Source organism: Pempheris klunzingeri, chromosome 23, assembly GCF_042242105.1.
Source record: "Pempheris klunzingeri isolate RE-2024b chromosome 23, fPemKlu1.hap1, whole genome shotgun sequence".
NCBI lineage: Eukaryota > Metazoa > Chordata > Actinopteri > Acropomatiformes > Pempheridae > Pempheris > Pempheris klunzingeri.
In genome coordinates, this window is record NC_092034.1 from 11691896 (window position 1) to 11719408 (window position 27513).

Genomic DNA, 27513 nt, shown 5'->3' on the forward strand with positions numbered 1-27513 from the left:
CGAGAGAAAGACACTTCAAAGATGGCAGGCTTGCTGGAGTCCCTGCTCATTAACATTGTGTCCTCTGGGGATGTCTTACACCTAAACTGCTTGATTGTTTAAGTGTGAGACAGACAGATAGTGACTGCCTGTCTGCATTAACAAATGAAGGAAAGACAAACTCTTTCTTCAAGGTTATTTGCTCTTTCTCCCCATTTCTCTTAAAATCACTCAACATACTTCCACTCTACTTTTTTTTTTTATTGCCACAGATTTTTTTTTTCTCTTTGAGTGCTGTGTTCTCAGGGACGTGCTGCATTTTTGACATTCTTAACTTTCTTTCTAATGGCCTCCTTATTCTACCCCCACCTCCTCGTCCATCCTCACGCCGTCTCCCTCTTTCTCTCCTTTGCCCTCATGCCTTTGTTTTCCTCTCCCTTGTCCATTCTGTCTGTCTACCCACACTGCAGATGAACTGCCTGTGACAGACCTAAGATGAGAAAATGCCTCAATTACCACTTTGTGTCTGTAGAAGTTTCCCCTTGCATGCAAACAACTTGCGTGCATTGGGTTGCGTCTGTGAGACTCAAATGAATTCATGTGAAAGCGTGTGATATAATGCTGGAATGACGACTTGCTTACTAATTAATGCCACCAAAGCTCCATTAAATAAACATGACTTCTTCCATGCTGCTAGCATGCAAATCACCTTCAGCTGGATGCAGATATCTCACTGTCTTTCATGCAGCCACGTAATGGAATGTATGTATATATGCTTGCATGCAAGAATATCCCACTCACAAACAATTAAGATGAGCCGAAACTAAGATGATGGTCAGTGACTGACATTATGCAGACTATGTTTTACTTTCTTCCCCAACAACTTTTACTTTATCTTAAATACATACATTTCAGTAAAAGTAAAGACAGGCACACACACATAAACGCACAGAAACAAAAACATTGTCAAAGGAAAGAGAAAAATTGCTTTGTTACAAAGCAGAACTCTGACTCGAACTGAATCGGGGGGATGGAGAGAATGAGCTCTCTGGAAAGCTGTGTGAGAAAAAGCCTCTTGGTGTTTGTACAGTAACTATCGAGGGTGGATTGTCTCTCTTCTAAGCACAGTCACTGTCAGTACGGGAGATTTAGAGGAATTCTCTGACTGTTCTGGCTGAATTGAGAAGTTGGCAGCAGTCTGACACGTGTTGGGGATCGACTTAGAACATTAAAAGGGGTAGGAAAAGCTGTAGCATGTTGGTTATATGCTTAATGTCTGGTGCGCACTGGCAGGCCTGCAAATACATTTTAGAGCTGAAGAGGAAATATTCCCCTCTTCAACACTTGAGAAGTAGGAGAGGAGAAAGTTGAATGGCCTTGAACATTAGCATGTTTGCTTGCTGAAGAAATGCAGTAGCCTCAGTAGAAAGCATTCCAGTGAAAATAAAAGACAGGAGAAAAGAAACCACAAGCTGTCCACCACATTGTGAGTTTAATAGGAATGACTCCCATGTCACGTTTTTTGAGAAACACGAGACACATTGAGAGACACTAATCGAGAGATAGCCGAGACGGGGTTGCATGGTATATGTCAAAACCAAAAAAACAACTGTGATTGTCAAGGGCAGGACTGCCTGGGAAGCTAAATGACAAATATTTGATATAATATATAATCTCCCTCCTGTATGCCAGTGCAAGGAGACAGGAGAAAAAAGACAACTTGATGATAAGGATGACAGGTTGACAGAGAGAGGTAAACAAAGAGGAGGGAAAGTGACTGGAGACGTGAATGAAAACACAAATAAGAAGGACATAAACCTATAACAAGTGACCATTAGCTAAATTAAATGTGATTTGTCAAAGAAGAGGCAGAAAACAGATGACTAATAGATGAGTTTAATCATCTTCTAGTATTTCAGGATTTGCAAAAAGGTTTACATGTGCTGTGCAGCTGCGTGAGGGCACACGCATACTGGTAAATTCTTCTCCACACATGGTGACATAATAAGTGTTCTGTGAAAAAGTGCTAAGAGGGTCTCACACCTAATATTTCACATTTTAGGAACCAGCCAGCTCACTGATGAAACAAACATTCCCCATCTGTGGATCCACTAGTTTCTCTGCCTTAAAGAGGAGACTTTTTTGGGGGGGAAATGTCAAGTATGCCAATGTGTCAACAGGTTTTTGGTAGGATGTGACAAATGTGCCTTTATTCATGTGTGCGTGCTCATGCAACTCTCCCAAGGAGACTTCAGGCTGTTGGCCTGTGATGCACATGAGTCTCTCCCTCGCCGTTTGCAGTCGCAAACAGAGGAGACAAGAGAGGCAGACGGAGGTAAAGAAACAGATAGGAGACGAGAGGACAGAGTAATATCACGGTTTTCTTCACTGCTTGTGAACTGTCAGATGTAAGCGAGCATGTGACAGAAGACTAAGTGTGTGAGTGTGTTGGCATGTGTTGAGAAGAAGACAAAGATTAACGATTTTCTAAGAATTGGTTCTGTGGTCCAAATGGCCGACTATAATTGCCTTTATAATTGACATTAATGTTTCTAACCTGAATTACAAAGATGAGAAAGCCATGTGAAAAATTATAACCACAGTATGTGTGTATGCAGGAGACAGCACTGTACCTTAGACCTGAATGGCTCCGGGAATCCTCCATGTGGTATCCCGATGTATCCCTGCAGGAACTCGACCACAGACAGGGGGAAGGACAATTCATCTGCCCTCTCCTCCACCTCTGCCCTGGTCAGGTTGTTCTGCACCATGAACTGGGCCAAGTCACCCACGATTTTAGAGGATGGAGTCACCTAAGAAGGAGAGACACAGCAGAGTGAGCACCAAACTCAAGTGTTACAGATTGAGAGCTAATATATCAGTTTAGACCATGGTAAGTTATTTCTATTTCACCAAACACTGAGCACAAGATATTGGAGTACAGCTTCTGCACGCAGATGATATCTGTTCGCTTTGGATGAGGGGAGCTGCTATTATTTCTCTCTGCTGTGTGACCACTGGCCTTTTGATCTCACAAACAGAAAAATGCATACTGGGAATCAATTCAGTCATCTTGCTTTTTGTTTTATTCCAAAAAATAGGGGCTGCAGCCGTCTGTCAGGCTGCAACACTTTTCTCTGTGATGCCCTGCTGTGTGGTTTCCCGTTAGCGGTACACAGGTAGGAATGCACATCCACAATGATTTTACCAAAAGATAAAAGTGGTGACAGAGCCTTTGTTTTAATGAAGGTGCTGTCTATGAAGATTAAGTGCTGAGTGACCCAGAGAAAAGAGAGGGCTGGGAGAGCTGAATGAGAAATGAAAAGATGTTTACATATATACAGTCTCTTTAATCATTTGATTAGGCAGCCATGAAGTAAGCTGCACAGGTCCTCTCTGTGGAAACAGAATGAACCTGAAAATGAAGAGGGAAGCGGACAGAGCGAGGAAAACATTCATTAAAATCACATGTATTCATTCTTTCATCATTTACAATGGCATATCATTATGCTAATAGCAATCCCTATTAGCATAACGCTGATAAGTGTTGTCTTTTTTGACTGTGAACAGGACACTAATGCAAGTATCAATTGCAGGCGTTACTCTTCTGTCTTAATGAATGGAGTCATAGACATTTGGCATTTGGAGCATTAAAGAGAAATGGGTCAATTAATGTGAGCCACCAATAACAAAAAAAAAAAACCGAAAACCAGGTAACCTTCTGTCTTTCACACTGCATACGTTCCTGTTAGTACTCAGTTCTGTAGGTTTTACTATAACATTCGACAGAAGATCAAAGGCTGAATGGATAAAAGGGACTCACATATTGGAGCCCCCAGCTGAGGGCCAGTGTCCTGTTTATGAGCCGGACCCATAGATTGAAGGAGCTATAAACTTGAGCATCGCCAGCCAAAGGACTTCAGACAACAAAGAGCCCACACTCTACAAGAAGCCTATTTTTGTGGCAATTAGTGCACAGATGGCAGAGAGAAGAACAAAAAAAAGCAGGTGGGTGAACAACTATAGATCAAATTGACGTTCCCCTAAGACTTCCCCAGCGAAGAACTGGACAGCTCTTTCTAAAAGGATTTGATGCTGCTGCATTATCCATAGTGAGACATGAAGCACACACACGTGCACCTGCACAAACGCTGCTCTGGGATTGCCACAATCCCCCTGGGGGCTTGAGTGTTTACGAGTCTAGCCAAGCTCCTGTGTTCACTTTAGTGTTTGAACCAACAGTCCAACTTGCGTGTGTGTGTGTGTGTTTGTGTAAGTGCCTTTGGTCTTTAGAGATGACAGGACAACTAACTGCCTCATTCGAACTTGTGGTAGATTGGAAATGCCATCAGTGCTGACACACCAGTGTTAATAGTTAGAAAGCTGCACTTAAAGGTAAACTGTTCACTAAAACACTGTGTGTGTGTGTGTGTGTGTATATATATATATATATATATATATAGTATATTATTGTCTCAGAGTCTGAAAGAGTTCTGCAGCAGTTTAGTATTGTACTTCTATAAAGTTTCTTTTCAAAAAATAAAATTGGCTGTAATATCCTGACTTTTAGTCACCATTACTGGTTAAGCTCAAAAACACTCACACTTCCAACTCAATGCAACTCAGTAGTGCCTGTTGTTAGATCCTCCCTGCCTGGCAAATGCCCGAGGCTGTGTTCACACCTACAGTATGGACTGCTTACTACTGCTAAATGAACAATGGAGTACACTAACAGACTTGTATACTGAAATATACCCAAGCAATATATCTTCTTTGCATCACATGACTGTATTAATCACTAAATCACGATCTGAGCTTCAGTTGAATGAAAATTGTTGGAAATATAAATCAACATGACCTCTTCTACTCAATGTAATATTATTTTAAGGTAAACTATAATTATTCAATACTTCAGTGTTAAATGTTTTCTTCAGTGCATTATTGTATTCCGTACGGCGACCTTGTGAGCTTTGAAAGGCGCCCTAAAAATAAAATGTATTATTATTATTATTATTATTATTATTATTATTATTATTATTATTATTATTATTATGTACGCAAGTTTTTCCTTGTAACTGTCCTGTCCTCAATGTCCTGCCCTCGCCAATAGCAATGCGTGGATTGCAGTTATAACACCACATCCACAGATCGGGTGGGTCAGGTCACATGAAATGAACATTGTGATTACTAGCAGATGGGTTGTAGTGGGGTGAAATATCACATCGTTAATGAGGAAGATACTGGCTGCGATCCTCACATCAGAAACAATAAGCGCGTCTTTCCATTAAGAGAGCTGTTGCGTGCATTTATACTCAAAGCAGCTTGACATGATCGATTATTCAAATCTCCAGACACACAGACAGGATCGGTCAGGACCTAATGTTAACCAACGCCTGTCTTTTGCACATCCAAAAGACACAGACCAGGTTAATACAGTGACATTGTTAAGCTGCTTCTGAACTCCATCAGAGCTGTCTAAAACATTTTATTTCAGAAGCTAGTTGAATTCTGTGCTTATAGAGTTTTCTCTGTCCATTCATGTGAAAAACTACAGTTTTTAGTTTTGCCGCTGACACATCACATGCTATTTGCTGCAGTAACATTACTGCACACATGGAAACGTTAACAGTTACCAAAAGCAGCCTCTCTAATCTTTATAGTGACCGGTAGAGGTTTGAAATGTCCCTGTGTGGGTCTCAAAATAGGAGAAAATAATTAATTTGGGTGGGTGGTGTGCAGATGATTTATGCATACATCACTACTCAATTACCATCATTCTCAATTAGTTCCTCCAGCCATGCCTCACCAGCCACACTGTGGCGCTCCAACAGTCTGCCCCGCTGTTGGGCAGTCTGAAGAGATGCAATGCATTTTGGGGAATATGACACTCACTCCATAGTCAAGTTGATGTCATACTTGGTATGAATAGTACATCAGTATGCCATTCTGAACACAGCCCATGTCTTTGCAGACTCCATGCCCTCATTTTGTAACACAGGCCTTCTGTTATACATTTTAGTCCACTCAGTTCTCTGTACTTTATTTCATCCAGATGAATCCAAACAGTATCAGCGCTAACTTCCAGAGAACCCTTGGAACATGTGTTTGTGCTGCCAACAAGCCAACAATAAGGACATAGACTACTGTATAAAGTATAAACTTTGACCCCAAATCATGTTACATCTTTATTAAGCAGCAAAAGATACACAGTTAAGATATGCTATTGGCTATTGGAGTTGGCAGATTCAAAGACATTATGGAGGAAAACAAATCGTGTGAGCTGTGTGATTTGGTCTAGTGGAAAGCAGAGAGTGGACAGAGTCCCATTTTCTTTTGTGCTGCACTTACTATGATGATTTAAGAATGTAAATTTGCAATGAAATGGCTCAAAAACCAAGTGTGCAGATTATCAAAAAAAGAAATGGTTGTGATTGCTGGCTCGATGGGATATTTAATGTTTACTATGACAGAAGACAGAGGGCGAGTCTGAAGGTCTGATTGTAAAAGTAGGTTGGTTATCTTTTTCCTACAATATGCGGCTGAACATAGCTGTCTGTATGACATGAACATATTCAAGCATGACTATATTTCATTTTGACATGCAAAGCAGCAAAGTAGGAAGCTTCTACTGGTTCCCAAAGTGTTTCTCCCTTTCTTTAAATAATCATGTTATTTGGAATGTAGGACTGAATAATGTAACATCCTATAGGTTTATGTTATGGTCACCTGTTTTAATTATTTCAGCCTTGTCTGAAAAATTGTTTCTCTCACTTTGGCATGGTGGGCACAAAACATGTCGGCATAGTTCATGCATCCAAAATGTGCATTCATCCAAACTGTATCCAAAAATCATGGTTTAACCCTTCAGAGTCTGGGGTAAAACGTGCTTGTGTCACAGCCTTACGTTTTCAAACGTGCGACATGTGACTTTGACGCCGTGCGGCGGTCCTAGACTCCGAAGGGTTAAGCTGTAGATCATGTTTCACTTATCATAATCATTGTAAAAGTTAATAGAATTGTAAATCTGATTAATGCTTTTTGTCAAAATGCACTTCAGACATTGTAGGTAAAGTTGACATAGACCGAACCCTGCCGCTGTCGCAAAGACGACCAGACCACCACAAGAAAGTGATCAAACCCTTGATCTCAGTGCTATGAGAAAGGCAGAGTAACACATCTGGTTGTATTCATAAGTAGGAAGGTTGAGTTATTTAATGATTAATTGACATTGGAGAGAATGCCATCTGCTAACACCGTTAACACCATGACTAGTGCTGCCGCTAGCAGCCTGGCTACTATCCAAAACAAGACACAACCATAGGAATCCCAATTTGAATTAAAAACCTTAATTCCTGTGCTATAAAAAGACAGAGTAAGACCCCCGGTAGTATTAACAAGTAAGCAGACTGTGCTATTTACTGATTAATTACGGAGAAAGCCAGCTGAATGACTGTTTAGTTGCGCAGTGGTTGACACACTTCCTTTGTGGCAGACAGTGTCAGTGTTTTCATTGGTTTGCTATGAGCCTGTGTGACAGTGTGCAATCAACTTTCATGTCATAATGATAAGTTAATGCAAAAAAGTTGTTTACTTCCACTTTAACATCTCTTCTAATGCCATGAGAGCACTTGAACAGTCACTACCCCCATATTATCTATGGAGAAAACAGATGGGATGTTTACTTCTGGAAACAGAGGCACCTGACATTGTTCCTCTGACTTTGCAGCTCTATTTGGACGTGCATTTAACAGATAAGAAAATTTATACACTCTGGTTGTTATTGCACTAGTTATTTTAAAACTGTCACTGCAATTAATCTCCCAGTGACAAGCTACATCTTCTAAAAACAGCCCAGGATGCCTGTTAAAGTCGCCTAACCACTTGGCAAATTTTCAAAAGGAGCCTTGCAAGCAAATCAGCGCTGTCCCAGCAAGACACAAGAAAGAAATGCTTCCTGCTGATTGAAACAAGCACACACTTCCCCTCAGCACTTCCCTGCTGCAACACCTCCAGCTCAGCTTGATTGGGTTTGTGAATAGAGGCAATAATGATACATTGCTTTAAGAGAATGACTGTTTACAGAAAACCTCAAAAGATTTGAATAGGCTGTTGAAATCCCTGGAGAGGCCATTAACTTGGTATAGCTGTGGAACAAAAGCTCACTGCTGACATACTCGAAATCTATGTAAAACACAAGAAAGCTGCATGACTGGGCATTTCTCGTCCACCTCCGGCCCGTTTTCTTTCCTCCATTGTTTCCTCCATCTTTCTGTCTCCAGAGCCCATTTTTCTCATTTTTTCACTGCACAGTTCAGAATTACTCTTCTCTTTATTATCTGTCCTCATGAACCATCGTTCTTGGTCCATCCGCTCACTTAACTACCTTCTTCTGTCTTCACACTAAAAGCCAAGGTATTGAATCTTTACTCTTTCCCCATGAATCACCTCCCTCCCGTGCCTACCCCTCTGCCAAATATTTCTTCTTTTCTTGATCCACAGTAACATCAGGAGTGTTACTCTCATTATCAATCTCTGTTGATGAATCACCCACCTCCAACTCTCTCTGGGTCCCTCACACACTGGAGAAGGAAATCTTATTTCCAACAGTGTGTGAGCTATATATGATGTGTGAGCTTTTCTATATTTTTAGATGAGTAGTGAGGTAAATCACATCCTGGCCGCGCAGCATTAGAAAAATCAAATTTGTTTCTGTTCCTGTGTGAAGTTGATCCATCCCAGTCCTTACTGATGAGACAGTGTCATTATGTCAGTAGCTCCCACCTCTGTCTTTCAATCAGTCAATCAACCAACCAATCTTTATTTATATAGCGCCAATTCATAACAGCGTTATCTCAAGATGCTTTACATAAAGAGCAGGTCTAAACCAAACTCTTAGTTAAGAGAGAGACCCAACGATTTAGGAATTCAAAATTAAAGATTCAAGAATCCCCACATGAGCAGCATCAGATATTATATTAGGAAACAGTGGCAGGAAAAACTCCCCTTTTACGGGAAGAAACCTGGAACAGAACCAGGCTCAGAGGTGGGCGGCCTTCTGTCAGGGTCCGTACAGGACACACTACTAACTATGTCATCACATTTTGCAGGGGGAGTTTAACTCTCTCTCTCTACACACAACAATGTTTAATACTAATTCACCGAGTTCAGTGAGCTGTTTTCATCAGTTTGACAGATCCAAGTAATCTGCCTGTTGAACCACTGTATGATACCCAACCCACTAGACAAAGGAAGTTATTTATCTCAAGTCAGCAGACCAGCAGTTAATTGGATATACTGCACAGATATTTTACCACCTTGTACAAAGTCCAAAACCACAAATGCATTTGGTCACAATTGAATGCACATATCATCTTTAAGGAAGTTATCAAAATGTCTCATGTCAACTCACCTTTACTAATATGATATGACATAGTTCACATTAATACCTGCACGGAGATATCTGATGCCTTTCTGTATTCAGTAATGTTGCTTATTCAGCGCAGCATGCAGCAGCACTCACTCATCTTACACGTCTCTCTCTCCATCACTCCAACTCAGCTGTAACCTTGTGCAGTTCTTCATGCAAGCTCCTGTCATTGCACTTGACACACAGGACCCGTTCCACCCTCGTCTAACTCCAGTTCATACACTACTCTTCTTCTGCCATCTTTCTCACTTTCACTAATGTACAGCTCTATCTAAGTGGTCCTGCATGACTCCACACCCCTGGCAACAGAAATCTGGTACAGTGGTGAGTGTGTGTGTGTGTGTGTGTGAGAGAGAGAGTGAGAAAGCATGGCAGTGATTATGTATGTGCCTGTGTGTCATGTGTCTGTGTACTTTGCTCAAATTTATTTTGATATGCAACTCTTTTCAAACTTGAACTCCCCTAATGGGCAGAGGATTATATCACTCAGTGTGTGTGTGAGAAAGAGGAGGCAAATACAACACACACACACACACACTATAAAGCTAGCCAACAGAGCCAGGAGTAGAGTGAAGAATGGTACCTGTCAGGAGAGGAGGAGACAGGCGAGAGGAGCGATAACGAGAGACTCAGAGAGGGGGAGGAGTGGAGAGACGATAGAAAGATTAAGGATACATGAAGGAAGTCTAATCGAAAAGAGGGAAGGTGGGAGGGAGCGATGAAGGAGGAGATGAGACAAAATGAAAGTGGAGAGGAAGAGCGGGGAGAGACAGCAGACGGGATGATGAAGAGAGCGACAGGAAGAGTAAGGGGGAGCGAGAAAGAAAGGGATGGACAAATGAACCGAGTGGGAGGAGAGATGGAGGCAAACAGACAGGAGCAATAGACATCTGCAGCTCCACAGGCAATACAAGGAGGTGCCCCACCTCAAAGTAAGAGACTCTGAGCGTGTGTGATGTAAAGAGTGTGGGGGTGAGTGAATACGTGCCTGTAATCACAAAAGGTAAGTGGCACAGTGCGGTGATAAAGGAGAGAGACAGAACACACGCAAATACATAAACATCATGTCCTTATGTTGACAGGCTCATAGTGCGGCAGATGCGGATGATTGAGAAAGAAAAAGAGGGGAAAATCGAATAAAATAGTGAGAGTTAAATGCAGAGGGAGGGAGAAAGTGAGGCGTTACAGAGTCAGAAAACTTCAGTTCCAGCTGTATGCAAGTCAGTGACAGTTTATATCTAAACTAGACTGCCTCCTAGAAATAAGACTCTTTAGAGCTGAAACCTGTTTGTTGATCGACAGACAATTTTGATCGATTACTGTTGAATTAATTCATTTTAAGCAAAAATCTTTTCTGGTTCTCTTTTGCAAGAAGGTGAGCTGAATCTCCTTGGATCTTGGACCAAAAGGAATAGTTGCAACATTTTGGGAAATATGCTTATTTGCTTTCTTGCCAAGAGTTAGATGAGAAGACTGATAACACTATGGAATAGAAACAGCCAGCCTGCACCTCTAAAGCTCACTAATTAACACTGTTGTATCTGGTGTGTTTCATTCATACATAAACTGGTGCTAAAGTTGTGTTAACTAACTAACTAATGCGTCATGGAGTTTTCACCGGAGGCTCTTGGCTGGGCTTTCCTTTACTTCCTGGAGTCTCCGCTGGTTGCCTGGCAACAACGAGACTACATTTGAGTGTGATATCAATCTAACTAACCGTCAGCAGAAAAGCGAAGAAGCACATCTCCCAAAATGCCGAACTACTCTTTTAAAGATATTATCATAGGCTTTAGGAACTTGTGATGGACATTTCTGACACTCAAAGAGTTTTGACTTAATGATTATGAGGAAAATAATCTGCTGACTGACGATCATTGCTCGCAGCAAAAGGAATACAAATAAAGTCTTTTTCCTGGCTAAACTGATCCGTTTGCAAGATGGTGAAACAGTTTGTGTTGTGTGTGTATGTTTAAATGTATAACATTATCACATTAACAAAGTTTTACTGTGTGCTTGGAATTGTCAGAGGTTACATTATTAAAATGTTGCCTATAGGCATCTGTTCATGTGTGTTTTGTCGGATTTTCTTGTTGCTTTAGCAAATACGCCCTCAAGCCGAAATAATAAGTGGCTTCAGAGCTAGAAGAAATCATTTAATACCATTATTTTCTGGAACAGAGGGTTTTGTCAGCAGTGGTGTCATACTGATTACAGCACTGTGGCCTGTGCAGGAGCACCACTGAGTGACCACATGGACGATGAGGGGAAAAGGACTGGCAGGTGTGCATCAGAATACTGGACAACATGCTACGGGACATTTGTATGAGGAAAACAGAGATAACACCCCGTCTGTTCTGCAGTGGCTCGACACTCAGCTGCATCGCTTATCCTTCTGTCTGTTTTCAAGGTTCCTTCATCAGACAGACTTTTCAGTGTTTTCCTTTTCAATTTAGCATTCCCCTCTTCCAGCAAACACCACTGCATTTCACCACACTCATCCATTCGAAGTAGAGATCGCTGGTCAGACTAGGTACAGCACAAGCTTTATAGCACAATACAATATTTAAGATGAAAACATGTTTGACAATAATTATTTAAATATAATTGAATTAAGCTGGCCATTAGCAGATCAGCAGCTTTCAGCTGTTAAATACATTACTTCTACTGTCTCATCCCACATTCTGCTAGCTGCACATGGCTCTGTCTGTCGGTCTTTACTGTTGCAAGCAGTGTGCCAAAATGTATTCCCTGTCACTAATAATATTCTCCAGCTACTGTACATGAGAACATCATGGCTACATGATAGATGACAGGCACAGAGGACCGTTTTCTGACCTCAAATTCTCTCACCAGACTAATCAAATCAGCATCAGTGCTGAGGAAAACTCAAGAGACCAGGGATATTTTTACACCCCATCATTTTGCTGAACAGAGGTCCTTTATAATTGTGAATCTAGTCCCTGGATTTTGAAAGATTTGGTGAATTTGAACATGGTGCTCAGCAAGCAGTGTAGTGATTATACTCAGCTGCACATCTGGAATTAATATTAACCTATAAAACAGTCAGGCTTATGAGCATCTTATGAAATAAATTTGAAAAGTCGCACAGTCTCCTGAGTTGCTTTTGATGTCGTCTGGAATTAGTGGGAGTCAGTGAGCCTATAAGTCTGGGCTTTACTTTCCATTTTAATCAAGCAGTTCTGTTAATTCAGAGACATCCTGTACAACTATCTTGATGTCTTAATTCAGGACACGCCACTTTTAAAAGAACAAGTATTGAGAATTAATAAGCTTAGAAAAATGAGCAATCACTTTTGTCCAAATCACTTTCATGCAAATGCTTGGATGATGATTAACTGATAAAATGTTTTGTTAAAAACAGTCATGATTAGAGTTGTTTGTTTTTTTCGTGGTGGGCCGGGCCAGTGTTCTGTAAATATCCTTCCTTTTTTATACATGTTGTGTAAATTGGTCTGGCAATTAAATCCTCTGACAAGACCAATCCTTCACCCACAGCTCTGAGCTTCAAAGATATGCCTTATGCAGTGCTATGTGTGGGAGAGCATGGTGAATGTATACACCTTGGTTGCTCTGCCTACTGTCAGCGCAGTGTGTGGTGTGTCTTCTTTATATCTATATCTGACCAACACACTCCCTCTGCCTTATCGACAAGCCAACAGTGTGAGAGACGCAGCCATTGTCGAGCTAACAGGATACAACAGAGGGCATAGCAGAACCCACAGGCACATTAAGCCAACATTGGCTTGTGCAGTGAAGCCCGCCGAGTCTTAATTGAATTGATAGAGAGTATTGGGAGAGGACAGGGGAGGTCGGGGGAGAGGAATTGATGAGGAAAACAGAGAGGGAGGAAGAAAATAAGAGAGAGGGGACCCGAGAAGGAAAATTGAGAGAGAGACACAGAGAATGAAAAAAGGAATAATAGGGAATCCATGGGAACATGCCTACAACAAGAGAGAGCAAGAAAGATGGCTGGGGAATAAATGTTTGTAAAGCAGCGATGGAATGAAGAAGAAGAGAAGTGACAGGGCGGCTTGATAAAAAAAAAAAGGGGGAATGCAAACTAGAGCCCAAAATAATTACAGAGTGCCTGTGAACTAGGTGAAAGAGGGATGAATCTATTACTAAGATGTGATGGTAAATAATGATGAGACAAAAACAAAGGAATTAATGAAAGAGAATGAAAAACCAAAGGCAGCATGGAGGTGAATTTAGGCTGAGAATGAAAATGTTGACTGCAGAATTGGCAATACAGCTCTTTCTCCATGACTACGATTAATGCGCCCTTCAGGAAATCAACCCAAAACCAGTTCACTGGATTATCTACCCAAATTAACTCAGAGTGGGGCGATACAAAGCACAAAACTCTGCATCGGGGCTGAACAAAACTATGTGGTAAGTGACTGGCTAAAATAAGTCTTGTATGGAATAGGTACATTTACACAATAGGTACAATTTGCCAGGTTAGAGTAAAAATGTGTGGGTGAGGAAAGAGCAAAACAATAAAAAGGTGGGTAGAGAAAGAAAACTACTCAGAGAGGCTGAGGAGGCCAGGGAGGGTCAAACAGACTGTAAAGCTTGAGGTGTATCCAGACAGCACACAACAGTGAACGGACTAAAGCAAACTAGGATTGTTTGGCTCAGCCAAGCAAAGAAAGAGGGGCAGCTTAGCAGCAACGGTCAGTGTGATATACTGTACATGCCAGTTACACCTTTGTTCCTACAGTCTGAGGTACCAGCACTAAAGACTGGCAAAACTGACTTTCGTTATCGTACATTAGCAGCAAATGGGTAGCATGGGTCCACTCCTGAAAATGCACTTGTGATGTCTCACCTTAATGAGGTCTCCTAGTAGTTTGTTGGCTTCAGTGTACGCCTTCTTCACCTCCTTGAACTTATTTCCCAGACCCATACTGTGAGCCTGCAACGAACCACGGTGAAAAAAAAAATGAACAGGTAGAATAAAAATAATCTCCCTTGGAAGAAAAAGTCATGGCATTCAGGACAATTTGGAGTCAACCTGTGATTTAAGGCTACAATTTTTGTAGTGACACCCACAATTTTTACATTTGTGGCACTTTATGATACATCCCACTGGAAACTGTAATTTGGTACATAGTGCATTTGAACTGTCCCTTTCTGTTCATGACATTTTTCAGAGACTATTGACTTGTGGTATCAAACAGCCTTAACAAACACCAACGTAGAGGCAAGAAATGTGAAAAAATTAAACATATACAAGACATCGGAGAACATGGATTATTACTTTTGTTTAAAACTTTAAAAACTAAGACTGTACGTGTCTTAACAACTGGAATATAGAACATTTTCAGTCAACAGTCCATAAATATTACAGTGAGCTGTGTTCACACACAGCTTTGTGAAATGCATTTTAAATTCTTTTGCTTAAAAAACTAATCCGTTGCACAACAAACAATAAAAATGGCCCAGCATGGCTCAGTGTACCTGGAAGTGAAGGTTGGTGTACTGTCCTCCGGGTATCTCGTTCTCATAGACGTCGGCGTTGCCAGATTTCATGGTGGCAGTGCAGTCGAATGGAGCGTACAGGCCTCTGGCTACCTCCCAATACTCACTGTAGTCAAACACCTTCTCCAGGGCGATGCCTGCAACAGAGCGGAGCAAAATGACATCGACTCAAGGGTCACCGTGCACGTTTCACTTCGACAAGACTTTTCAAGACTGTTGTCTTGAATAAACAAGATAGCAACAACGGGCAACAACAAATGCAAACACATCTAATATGCCAAATAAATTTATTTTATATTCATTATAATTATATATAATTATACATTATATATTCTATTCATGTCTATGTGATATTTACTCTAAATATAGTGGAATTATTTATGTTGTAACCTGACATTTACTTCTAAAAATGTGTCAACGAGCAAACTGTGACAGCATTTAAGCTACTGATTTTGATGTGTGTGAATGTAGCTACTGTCTGACCAACGCTGGTTCTTAAGATCTACTGTATCAGCTCCTCTGTTTTATTCTTCTAGTCAGCAGGAGAAACCAAAATGTCAGTTGTATATAACTCTATATAACCTGTATATCACCTGCCAGAAGCTCACTTTTTTGACAACTCTCAAAAACAACATTAAGCCAGTAAAATGTTGGGACTTCAAATGGAGTAGAAAACATTCAACAAGCCTGAACTGCATTGCAGGTTAAGTGTAAGCGTGCTTGAAGATTCCCCCTGCATTCACTGTGCCTTTGCAACATCATTAAATCCCTGTGATTTCTGTGTGATCCTTTAAAAAAAACAAACTGTTCTGCTCATGTTCATGACACTGCTGCAGCCAGTTAAAGAGCGCTAAAGCCGATCACCTTGAAAGGAAAGATCTGCTTTAATGCCATTATGGAAGTGGCAGATTGCTGAGCTTTTGGCTAATGATGACAAAAATCAGCCATTTTTAATGAGACAAAGTTAGCTCGTTACATCCACAACAACTGCATGACAAGCTGGAATTTTATATGTTTCAAAACGAGAGGGAACTCTAAAAAGTGTTTCTGTGCTTCCACTGTGATCTTGGTGGGGAAATGAAGCTACTGTGAAATTAATGTGAAATTAATGTGCATGTGGTTGCTCCTCAAATTCAGCTGCCTGCCAAGCCACTCGCTAATTAGGTCCATTTCCTTCTCTGTTTGAGAACACCATTTTTGTAGCCTTAATTATTGTATCCATTGTAAAACTGCAGCCTCAATTTAAAGGGGGTGGTGACGACCCCAGCTCAGTCAGATATCACCCTCCTTCAATACCACCTCAACATATCTTCAGGTTTCTAACGGAAACGTAGCAGCAACCAAGCTCTCCCTACCCACAACACAAAGTTCTGCTACTATGACCCCTTATTTCATCATTTTCTGTTATGTACATATGAAAAACAGGTATTGAACCATAGAATAATTTGATTCGTCCAGCTCAGGCATCAACGATAAATTTTTCATGAGAGTTTTCATTTGTTGTTTTCTTCTTGTTGTTACTTGTTACTGATTCTCAGGAACCTGGAAAAAGTATACTTTAACATTCTGGTTCAATAAATCCTTTACAATTAAGTAAAAGGCACATTCACATTGAACACTATATATGAATAATATCTCATTTCAGATAAGACTTTACCTAAACAACTTTTTAAGTTTATCTTGCCCAACTTTTCAAGTCACGCTTTTTTAAAAAAAAATATAATAATTTCAGTATTTATTTTCAAACATTTGCTCAAAGACATTATGCTTATAATCATTCAGATTATTAAAAAGACTAAAAGGCTAAACCCTTGTGAGCTGAGATAATCATTTAAGGCTATTTTAATAAAAAAAATGATATGGTAACGGTTGAAATTAGAGTAACAGGGTGGCACAAATTAACAGGGTTGAATTGATACATTACTTTTGATTGTAGATGATGACATAAATCTGATGAATAACAGCTCAAGACCACAGGAGAGTTGTTTTATAATATTTGATTTAGCTTTTTTAATGGAGGATCAATGGGGTGAGAACTTTGTCACACTGTGGTCTTTCTGTCTTTTCATTAAAAATGGTAATTATAATCTGGAAAACACGGTAATACATTCAAAAATGTAGATTATGCTACAACATACACGTTTAATTTGACTAAACATAATAGATTGTCCCTCTGAGTGAACTGAAGCAGATGCAACCCTGTTAATGTGGTGTAACCCTGTAGTTATACTAACAGGGTTGCAGGTAACAACGTTGAAAATCAATGCTAATGTCAAATTTTTTACATTTATTTTCTTTATGCTAGCTGAGGAATGCAAGGTTACTGGGCAAACAATTATATAAATTAGGAAGGACAACTTTCTTTTGTTCATTTGAAATTCATATGTCTTATTCTGATAACATAACAGGGTTACCTTGGTTAGAGTGACACATCCAGTCATGGCTGAAATGATAGGAAAAATATGAAAGATAGAAGAGAGGACTTAACTGTCTCCCCCATGGTGTTAGCTAAAGGCTGGAGATGTCACCTCCTTTGTGTCATGTGACCCACAGTTTTTTCTCTTCCTGTGACACGCTAAATAGGATTTGGTAACAGGGTTGTGCACACTTCTGTGCATATTTACTACTAATTCAAATATGGTGATGATTAAACAAGTTGTTTTAACAGTTACAAGAGACATTTATCAATAAAAGCATGCCAGAAAAGTGGATTTTATTTTAACTGTTATATTTAACATGCAAGGTGGTCATCAAAAAGGTGGGGAAAAATACGATTTAGGGTGTGTTGAAGAGCTGTTTGGTATTTTTAAATAATTTACAACTGCATTTACATTTCACTTAGGAAAAGTGTAATTTACACGACAAGTGTATATTTTACTATTTTGTGCATGAAATTAAATTTCATGGGTGGAACAGCAAATGTCCTCCAATTCTTGAATGTCCCAACTGACACCAAAACCATTTAACTCTACTGTGGCGGTGCTGGAAAATGGCTCCAATCACATCACATTGTTAAATCAGGCCTGAAATGGTAATGAGAGACAAGCATCAAATTGGCACAGAGAAGCAAGGGGGTAAACTCTCTCTGTGTTTTAGGGTGGATTCTACTTTGACTACAAGGACATTTGCAGATACATTCTTAAGTCTATTGTGAAGTGCTTACATTCGTAAATCTTGAGCAAATCTAACTCCACACTGGCATAATAAGGATGCACTATCATAATCAAGCCTTTACGCTAAGCTAACTATGGGCTCCTCTCATCCAACTCTGCACAAGACAACAAACAAGAGCAAAAAAATGCTGATTCAACCAGCCAGTGCCTTAATATAGGGCAGCGGGGGTAGTATGTTTATCTTCATCAGCGGTGGGAAGTAAGAATATTTACTCAAACACAAGTACAGTCTTGAACTCTTTTGTACTTGATTTAAGTATATCCACTACTCTATACTTCTGCTTCACTACATTTCAAAGGAAACTATAACTCCATTAAATAAGTACTCCACTGAATCCTTTAAGGTGAGCTTACATATACATATATATATAAAATACCAGAGAATCATCTCCCCTCTAATCTTTCACAAAGAAGCAATCCATTAATTATCTCATGACCCATCAGATTTATCTGGTGAGGGTCTGACCCTGAGGTTGGCAACCACTTGACTAAACTACTTTAACATTATACTTGTACAAACCCCCCAAAAAACTTCATCTGCTATTACATTGATGCATCAGTATTAACAGCCTATTGTCAAACAATAATGTCATGTCATGTCATGTCATGTCATGTCATGTCATTCATAATAATACATCAGTCACAGGGGACATTTGTTTGCTGAACAGGTACTTTTGATACTAAGAGCACATTTAACTGATAAAACGGAGTGTATTTAGAATGAATCATCAATCACTGCACCTCCTCAACATGTGGATGTGTACCGCAGACACGCAGGCACATGGACGTGCATATATCAGTCATTTGGATGGCTGCTTGGCAGTGACAGAGTGCCATCAATATACAACTCATTAGCAGCACAGACTCACTAATGCAGGAGACAAACAGACAGGGACACACACATATTTGCGATCATAAACTTGGACACGCTGCACATATACACACAGAGTTGGTGGTTGATGAGACGTTGAGAGCTAACCAAGACACATAGATGAAGACGGATGAGACGCGAGAAGATTTGGGGAGAAAAGAAAAGAAAATTGAACACAGACAGGTGAAGAAAGGGAGAGATGGGGGAGATGCTAAATGTGCTGGGTCACCTGCCTCACTGTCTGGCCTCAGTGGTTGTGAGTGTGTCTGCGGTTCGATAGTAATCTCTCTGCTTTGTGTGGAGTGTGTTCCCTCTTCGGCCGCAGTGTTGTGGCAGCTTAAAATTCTTCATCAATTAACTCCAGGCTTGATGCACGAGAACAGGCAGTAACTACAAGGAGCACTTTGATGTGTGTCATCATTCATCTGTAAGAGTGTTTGTTAATATGTATGACACCTAAAATGCATTTATTTGTTTGTGTGTGTGTGTGTGTGTGTGTTTGTGCGCACACTGTGACTGACCGAATAAATAAACAGACAGCGTAAAAACAAATGAATTAACCATTTCTCTAAGACAAAGAGATCCTGTGGGAGATGCTCAGGGAGAGAAATGGCCATGTAAAGTGCTGTTAATTGCTCTGTCACTGAGTGAGAGGGAGGTAAGAGGAGGAGGAGGATGGAGAGACAATGAAAGAAGCGGGGGTGATGAGAAAAGGCACGAGAGCGAGGGAGATGGAGGAGGCAGAGCACACATCACAGCTCTGATTACTGCTATGTAACAGAGAGGGGAGGAAAGAGGGGAGGCAGGGAAGGAAAGCAGTAAACAGACTAAGGTCAGGGAGGTATGGAAGTATCCAAGGAACTGCTCTGCTTGATTACAAAGTAGTGAGATAGGCAAACGTGGATGGAAGTAGGGAGAGGCATAAAGAGAGGCAGAGATGAAAAGAACAAGACGAGCACAAGGTGACAGGTATAAAAGAATTTTGAAGTGAGAAGGAGTTTGTCTGCATGTGTATGCATAATGCATGTACCAGGGTCACTTCAGGACAGAGGAGAAGTATGCGCACGTGTGTGTGTGTGACATCCTGCATCCCAATCCCAATCTCAGTCTGAGGTGCACCAAATTGAAATTCCATGAATAAACTGATACACTTGAAACCCTCTTGCTCGAATAACGACCTTGTCCTTCTCCCCCGCTCTTCTTTTCCCTGTGTACTTCTGTGTGCTGCTGACTGATTTTCTGTCACTAAACTGGACTTTGACTGCTCTCTGACACTTTGATGCTGTAATGTGTCATGTTCTCAATGTTGCCCCCAACAATATTTGCCAGCTCTGTACAGTGGACCATGGACCTGTTATATTCAGCTGTGGGCGTAGCTTGTGGAAGTGCCTTAAACCTGCATCTAATGGTCAGCAGGGGCAACTCTGCTGTCCCATTGCATGGAAGTCTATGAGAAAATGAGCCGACCTCTAACTTGATTTATTACCTCAGTAAACACGTTCCTAATGAGTTTATGGTCTCAAGTCCACTTTGATACAGCATGTTCGTTTAGTAAATTATGGTCCCGTTTAGAGGAAAATAGACCATAAAGCAGGGTATGCTTCAGGGTGAGACTACGTTGTGACAAACCAATCAGAAGCAGTTATTGTAGAATAAATGTCACTTCTGGCCATAAACGTCCATAAAGCCAAATTTGAGGCCTCAAAATGGTGGCAACAAACCTAAACATGTAGATGGGAGAGAACAGCAGGAGGCTTTCCTTTCAAAGCCCAAGTCACGCACCACACTCAAAACACAGCATGTCTTAAAGGCTCAGTTGCTGTGATGCTTTATGGACTATTACAGGATTTGTTTCCTCTTCTACAGACATATTTCTCCCTGTATGATTGTTAAACAGCGCGGCAGAAACAGACAAGAAAAGAAAGCCATTCACTCTGAAGGACACCGTGAGGGACTGACAGCACCCAGACCAGATGTTTTACCATCATCCTCTGCTTTACACACACACACACACACACACACACAATATCAATGTGGCATGTTGATGCCCGTTTGGCCACTCTTCCATGGAAATTAGGTGATGCTTGAAAAAAAAAAAACACAACTAAAGTGGCCCACAAATGCAAGGAGCAGTGCCTGTTTTTAAAGAGCAACACGTGCTGAAAATCTTGGCTTTACTTCTCACCGTGCTGCAGTGATGTAGAAGTGTCCTACCAGGGTGTGTCAGGGCACTGTAACATCACTGATTGAAGTGGTTGCAAGTGCAAAGGGAGATACTTGAGAGTGACACCCAGAGAGTGCAGGAGAACACTGCTTTTCAGCCTGGTATCATTGCTATTCATACAGTTTAAATGTTTTATGGTGGAATCCCCCCCCCCAAAGATACACACATGATTTTAATGCATGTGCTGTCAGATCTATGCGAATAAGCTGTAAGCTGTTTGTATAGCTACAAACAGCTTACAGGATAATGTTAGTACCCTGTGCGACAGCAGCAGACAGTACATTAGCTGTGTGGTGTGAATGCAGTGTAAACAAAATTAGCAGGGCTTTTGCTGGTTCTGAGTAATGGAAATGAGCTATTGGATCTAGTTAGTAAAGCCGAGTCAGTTTTCCCAGTAGCATTTCTCTACATAACTAAGCAGCAAACTTCACATCAGTTTTAATTCCTTTAGCCTGTCTCCTTCTCCTTCAATTTTGTTTTTCAACTGGCTGCTTTAAGACATTTTATTCTCTGGTCGTTTTATCAGAAGTGGGAGGGGCACCAGCTTTTTCACAGCCCAAGAAAATGACGTCTCCGAGAACACAGAATCCAAAGGGGAATGAGCACATTATAAATTCACCCTTCCACTTATCATTTCACCTTCTCAGAAGACAGAGCGGAGCAGCGGGGGTCCAGAGTGTGAGGAGGGGGAGGCTTGTGACTGAAAGATCTCTGACAGAACATGGGTTTGGAAAGCAAATTAGTTACCTACAGTCATAAAAAGGATGTCTTAGGAAAAGCCTCTAACCCCTAAATGCTCCGGGGAGAGCAGTAAATAGAAGTAGATGGCCTCTGCTGTCATCAGGGGTCGTTACCTTCCACAGCACCACCGTTCATTTGCTAACTTCACTGTGAATATATTACATTTGGTCTTTAAATAGAACCGTTACGTGGACTTCCCCACTGAGCTTATTTGTGACGCCATCTTCATCTCCTAATTGTCTTTGTATGTCATCAGTGTGCAGAATGCATCGGCCTTTCTGACTTGGCGCCATAATTAGTGATTAGCTCTGTCATTTATTGATTTGTTGATTGATTTTTTTCCCCCTCACGTAAAGCAGGAGACACTTGGAGAGACATTAAGAAACAATTTTGAGATTGCAAGACTGGCTATCCAAGAAATGATCACTCTGTCCTGCAATAAAAGCTTTTAGGTGGATATTTGAAGGTTTATTCTTTCCAACCTGTTCTTTACTACTCACTTTACTAAATTAAGCTGATGAGAATGATGTAATAACTAACGGCGACAAACAAACATGTCTGCTGTCTGGTGCCAGTGTTGGTGCTGACAGGTTGCTGAGCAGGTCACTCACCAGTGTCGAGCTTGGTCCCCTTGGCACAGGCCACGATGGCTCCCATGCTGGGCTGAGAGGTCATCCCAGCCATGGAGTCCACCTACAGATCATGTTTCAATATGAATACTATTTGGCTAAAAGCCTTCACCATTGTCAAAGTGCACTATGTTGGTCCACACCAGTGGATCAATTTCATATACATGGTAGCAAAAGGTGTGGTGTACTCATCTGTAAATCTGTGTGCATATGTGTCATTTGTCCAAAATGTGTGGATTAATATTTAACATAATGACTAATGAGATGGAAGTACAAGGGCCATCTTCCCTGGCCAGCCGAGTGCATTTCATGCTTTATCATGTGTATTTCTATGTTTATTACTTGGCAGAGTGAAAAGACCAAGTGTAAGCTAGTAAACCAAAGGAACCCATTCAAACAAATGTGGTTTTTGTGCATGCGTCTGATCCATGTTGGACAGTCATAGAAACTGAACAGCAGAACGGCCCAACCTGCAAAGAGCAGCCAGTTGTGTTAATGAAACTGCCCATGATGACAGCATGTGTCAGTGAACACGGTAAGGGATGGCTTCAAATATTTGTCTGTGTCTGCTTTAGTGACATTTCACAATATTGTCAGTTGAATGTGCATAGTGGTCGGTATGGCAAGCTTCCTATCATGACCCTGAGGTAGAAATGAGAAGATTATGCAGAAAATGAGAGCACATGAAGGAAAGGCAGCACTGGACTGGATGTTATCCAGACATCCAAAGCAGCCTTGTCTATTAGTGAAATGAGGGATCGAACATGGACACTCACAGCCACATCCACTACGTCAGCTCCAGCCTCGGCACAGGCCAGCATGGCCGCTACGCCGGCTCCAGCTGTGTCGTGTGTGTGCACATGGATGGGTACATCTGGGAAACGGTCTCTGAGAGCATTGATCAGAAGCTTGCTGGGCTCCGGCTTCAGCAGACCGGCCATGTCCTGGTAATACAGACAGATGGGGGAAGAGGGTAGAAGGATTGAAGGGAAAGGCTGAACAACATCTGACATGATTCTTCAACTAAATATGTTCATATTATATATTTGTACACATACATCACATACATGTGTGTCACCATGTATTTTCTCCGTTAAGTTTTTTGAACATTTGTAAAACTCTTTGGCCTGGATTCCTGGACAGGGTATAAATTAACCCAGGAGGTTAGTCTAGACACCTTAATCCTGTTTTAAGTGGCTTTCTGTTGCAAATCTATCTACATTTTGGCTATGGGGCCCTGGATTAAGTTAAACAAGATTGATTTCAAGCACCTGTCTTCTCAGTTCTCATTAGGGAAGAGTGTGTGCACACAGCACTGGTCTGAGGCTGCTCGTGAAAGCTGGAACAGACCGCAAAGTGTTGATAATTTGGTGGAATCGGCTGAGTAAAAAATGGCCAAAGGACATGTTCGCAAAACACCAAATTCACACCAAAGTGATTAGGACTTGGATATAACTACAGACCACTGAAATTCTCCAATAAGTCACTGTCCTCACTGACGGCAGCATCAATAATCTTTATTAAATCTGAAGTTTAAAGGACCTGGAGCACATCAAATCTCCTTTCAGGAAATATGTTTAGTTCATTCGAGACAAGTCTCCAAAAATGTCACTGAAAATGACTAAATATGTGGAGGAAAATTACAATTAAACAACAAAATAACAACAAAGGTCGAGGTTTCCGCAGATGCTCTCTTGTGACGATGATTATAATGTATCTGAATCTTAATTGATAGGAACAGAATTTCACAGATAGAGCTTAGATGTGTGGTTGCACTCCCTTTGGTGATCATTGCACTCCATGAAGTTATAATGCATGCCCATTTCCTCTTTTAAAAGTTAACCTCATTAGCTGTGCAAGCCTTTTATGAGACTGCCACCGCTGTGCGTGATGGTTGGCGCTGCAGTAGAGAGGGAGTTTATCATTTCACGTTTGAAAATAGTCTGTCATGCTTGAATAAGGAAATGAATTCAATGTGAGCATTATCAGTCAATTCATTTAGATAAGAGGCTCAAATATACAAGTTATTTCATTGGGAGCAAGTGGGAAAACTTGAACTGTGTTCAACAGTTAACATGTGAGACTTTCTTATTAATTAAAATACTAATTGAAATGCATGTATGGGTTTTGTGTGTAAAATGGGTTTCCTTCACCATGACACTGAAGTTGGTTATAGGAAAACACAGATTTTAGGCATCAGCCTTACCAAACATGACAATATTAACAGACATAGAACAAGTCGTTACATTTATACATATTTAAAACAGTGTCAAAGAAGTAATCTCACAATGCAGCTTGCTTACATGATTAAATAATGTTAACTGTGTCTTACCTGTCGATGGTGTTTCACCTTAGATCAAACCAAATAAATACAGGCACATTTGCAACCAAATGCTGCTTAGAGTTTACATGTCTGACAGCTGGAAAGTTTAGCTGGCGGTCCTTGCAGGCCCTGATTATGATGACAGACATGCAAACCTGTGTGCATACAAGCCTGAGTGAAAAAGTACCGACAAAGGCTCTTTCCAGCTGGTTTTGTGTTATTCTGGTGGCAGATGGGCAGGGATTTCCACACAGAAGCAAACAGCAGGTGCCAGAATCTTTAGATTATCAGCGGGTGGGAAAAAGTTGGCTTATTGTACCGCTCTAAGCAGCAGTAAACAAATGACAAAAAAGAGACTTCAAACACTACATCCTGTTTTTACTTCCCCACCTTTATACAAAGGATGTGTGTCCCGGCTTTGACAAGCTCGTCTGCCAGCTTCACGTAGTAATCCAGGGAGTACTTCTGCCTCATTGGGTCAGAGACGTCGCCTGTGTAGGAGATGGCAGCCTCCACTACGCCACCTGCTGCTCCGGCAGCCTCCATGCCCAGCAGCATGTTTGGCAGGTAGTTCAGGGAATCGAACACGCGGAAGATGTCCATCCCGTTCTCCTTGGCCACCTCGCAGAACCTGCAGGGAGGGGGAGGAAAAAGATGTTCAGACTTACTGTACACTGCAACGTGATCACACAGTCACTCTCACACATGTAATGAGTTTGTCTTCATGCACAGTGCATCCCACATAATAGAGCACATCCTGGCTGGGATTAGCTGTTTCTATCCAGCTCCATATCACCACTCATAGATATCGCTGTACCTGCAGAAATACAACATTCTCACTGTTTCCATGAAAAGTGAGCTTACACAGCCTGCAGGAGCCCACAATAACAGCAGAGAAATGTATACCCACCTCATTATCTAGGCTGCTAGTGTTAAATCCCTCCTATTATTGCCTTGGCCCTGGTATCTTAATCAGGTTTTTCCTAACTGGTGTGAGTGCTTACTGTAGCCGTGTTACTGTGAATGTAATATTTACACACACAGAGCTTTTGTTTTGGCAAATAAACAGACACACTTAATGTTGTGCCATGAGAGGATTACTAGTCCGGCGTCTGCGTGTCCGGTGTTTATTTAAGCACTACAATGCATACAAGGGCTGTCTAGTGGACGCCGTTTGGCACCAAATCAAAAACACTGGACTGTCTTACATATCCGTCTCAGAGCTGAGGTAATCACTGTTTAGAGTAAACAGAGGGTTGAGTGACAAAAACATCTAGAGCATTGACCCTTTCAAGCCACCAGGCAATTTAGATATTTTAAAGTGTTCCATCCATCTGGCTGCAGAGTGTACTGCACTGTGGCCTGTGACATGCACTTTAAATCAGTTAAATGAAATGAAATTGCACTTTGATTCGATTTAGCTAATGAAGACGCTTAGGCCTGTTGGCTGCGGGCTACCGCTCTGAAAACACAGAGGGTGAGAGAGTGACGGAGTGAAGGGGGGAGGGAGGGAGAGAGCCGCGCAAACAGATCAAAGCCATTAATCACAATCATGTACGAGTTTTCGATGGCACTCCTCCTGTGGGACGCTGAGAGTGAGAGGGAGAAGAGTTGAAGAGAGGGGAGGGAAAGAAGTGTGCAATGCAAAGAGATGAACGGAGGCACGAAAAAAGAGTCTGAACGATAAATAATGGCAGTATGATAGGAGTGGGGGAGGAGAGGGGGAGCAAAAAAAGAGGGAGGAGAAGGGAGGTGTGTGTGTGTGTGTGTGTGATTCAATGGGAAGGAGGGAGGAGGGGACGGCTGCATTAGTCATAAAGCCACTACTAATTTATTTGAGGTGAGGGGATTTACACTGTGTATGAGAGTGAGTGAGTGTGTGTGTGTGTCCTTGTCTTTGCTTGCATGTGGAGCTACATGCAGGTGTGTGTGTGTGTGCTTGTGTACACATGAGTCATCGGCATCATCGAGGCAGCTTGTGAATCCACTTGGAAAAGTGTCAGAGGCATGTGTATGCATGTGTGTAGGCAAAGTGGTATTTATGGACCAAAATGCATTACTGGGTACATCTGTAGTAATGATGTGTGTGTCTGTGTGAAATGTGTGTAACTCACTGAGCATTGGTAGGACACCACAGGAAAACAGCAACCAAACAGGCCTGACTGAATGCGTCAGCCGTGTGGTTTGTTAGTAGCTACAGCAGAGCGTCTCCATTTAGAGGGAGAACAGTTGAAGGCTTCAGGCCACATGGAATAAGAGTCCAATTTTTACAACATAGGCTAAATACTCCCAGGCAAGTGTTTTACTTTTCTTAATTATAATCTTGTTGAAAATAAACACAAAAAGTTGAGCTTAAACTAACTCTTGCTCTCAACTGAGCATCTTCGTCTGCTGAGGAAGTATATATATACTTATATATATATATATAATATGTTTGAATGAAAGGGTAATGACCACAACAAAAAAAACCTGAATATATGATTTGAGCGTTTGGTCCTGATTGTATAACAAAACAGCCACTATGATCACACTCTGGGTAACACTATGGTATTACATAACATTTGGCTTCCAAGTTATGCCAAGTTATAGTGTCCTGTCAGAGGTGGTGGAGCTGCAGGCTCCAGCCTCCACCTATTGGTTT

The 27513-nt window shown here is 41.2% G+C and overlaps 1 protein-coding gene across 1 annotated transcript in view; it reads right to left on the reverse strand.

Annotated features, from left to right (window-relative positions):
• LOC139222527 (pyruvate carboxylase, mitochondrial-like) overlaps window positions 1-27513 on the reverse strand; it is a 274531-nt gene that overhangs the window by 15896 nt on the left and 231122 nt on the right. Inside the window, exons 17-22 of the mRNA XM_070854310.1 lie at window positions 25263-25503; window positions 23326-23493; window positions 22532-22613; window positions 14891-15048; window positions 14259-14345; window positions 2613-2792 (exon numbers count right to left, since the gene is read on the reverse strand). Of these exons, the coding sequence (XP_070710411.1) occupies window positions 2613-2792; window positions 14259-14345; window positions 14891-15048; window positions 22532-22613; window positions 23326-23493; window positions 25263-25503 (916 nt within the window). The remainder of the gene's footprint in view (window positions 1-2612; window positions 2793-14258; window positions 14346-14890; window positions 15049-22531; window positions 22614-23325; window positions 23494-25262; window positions 25504-27513) is intronic.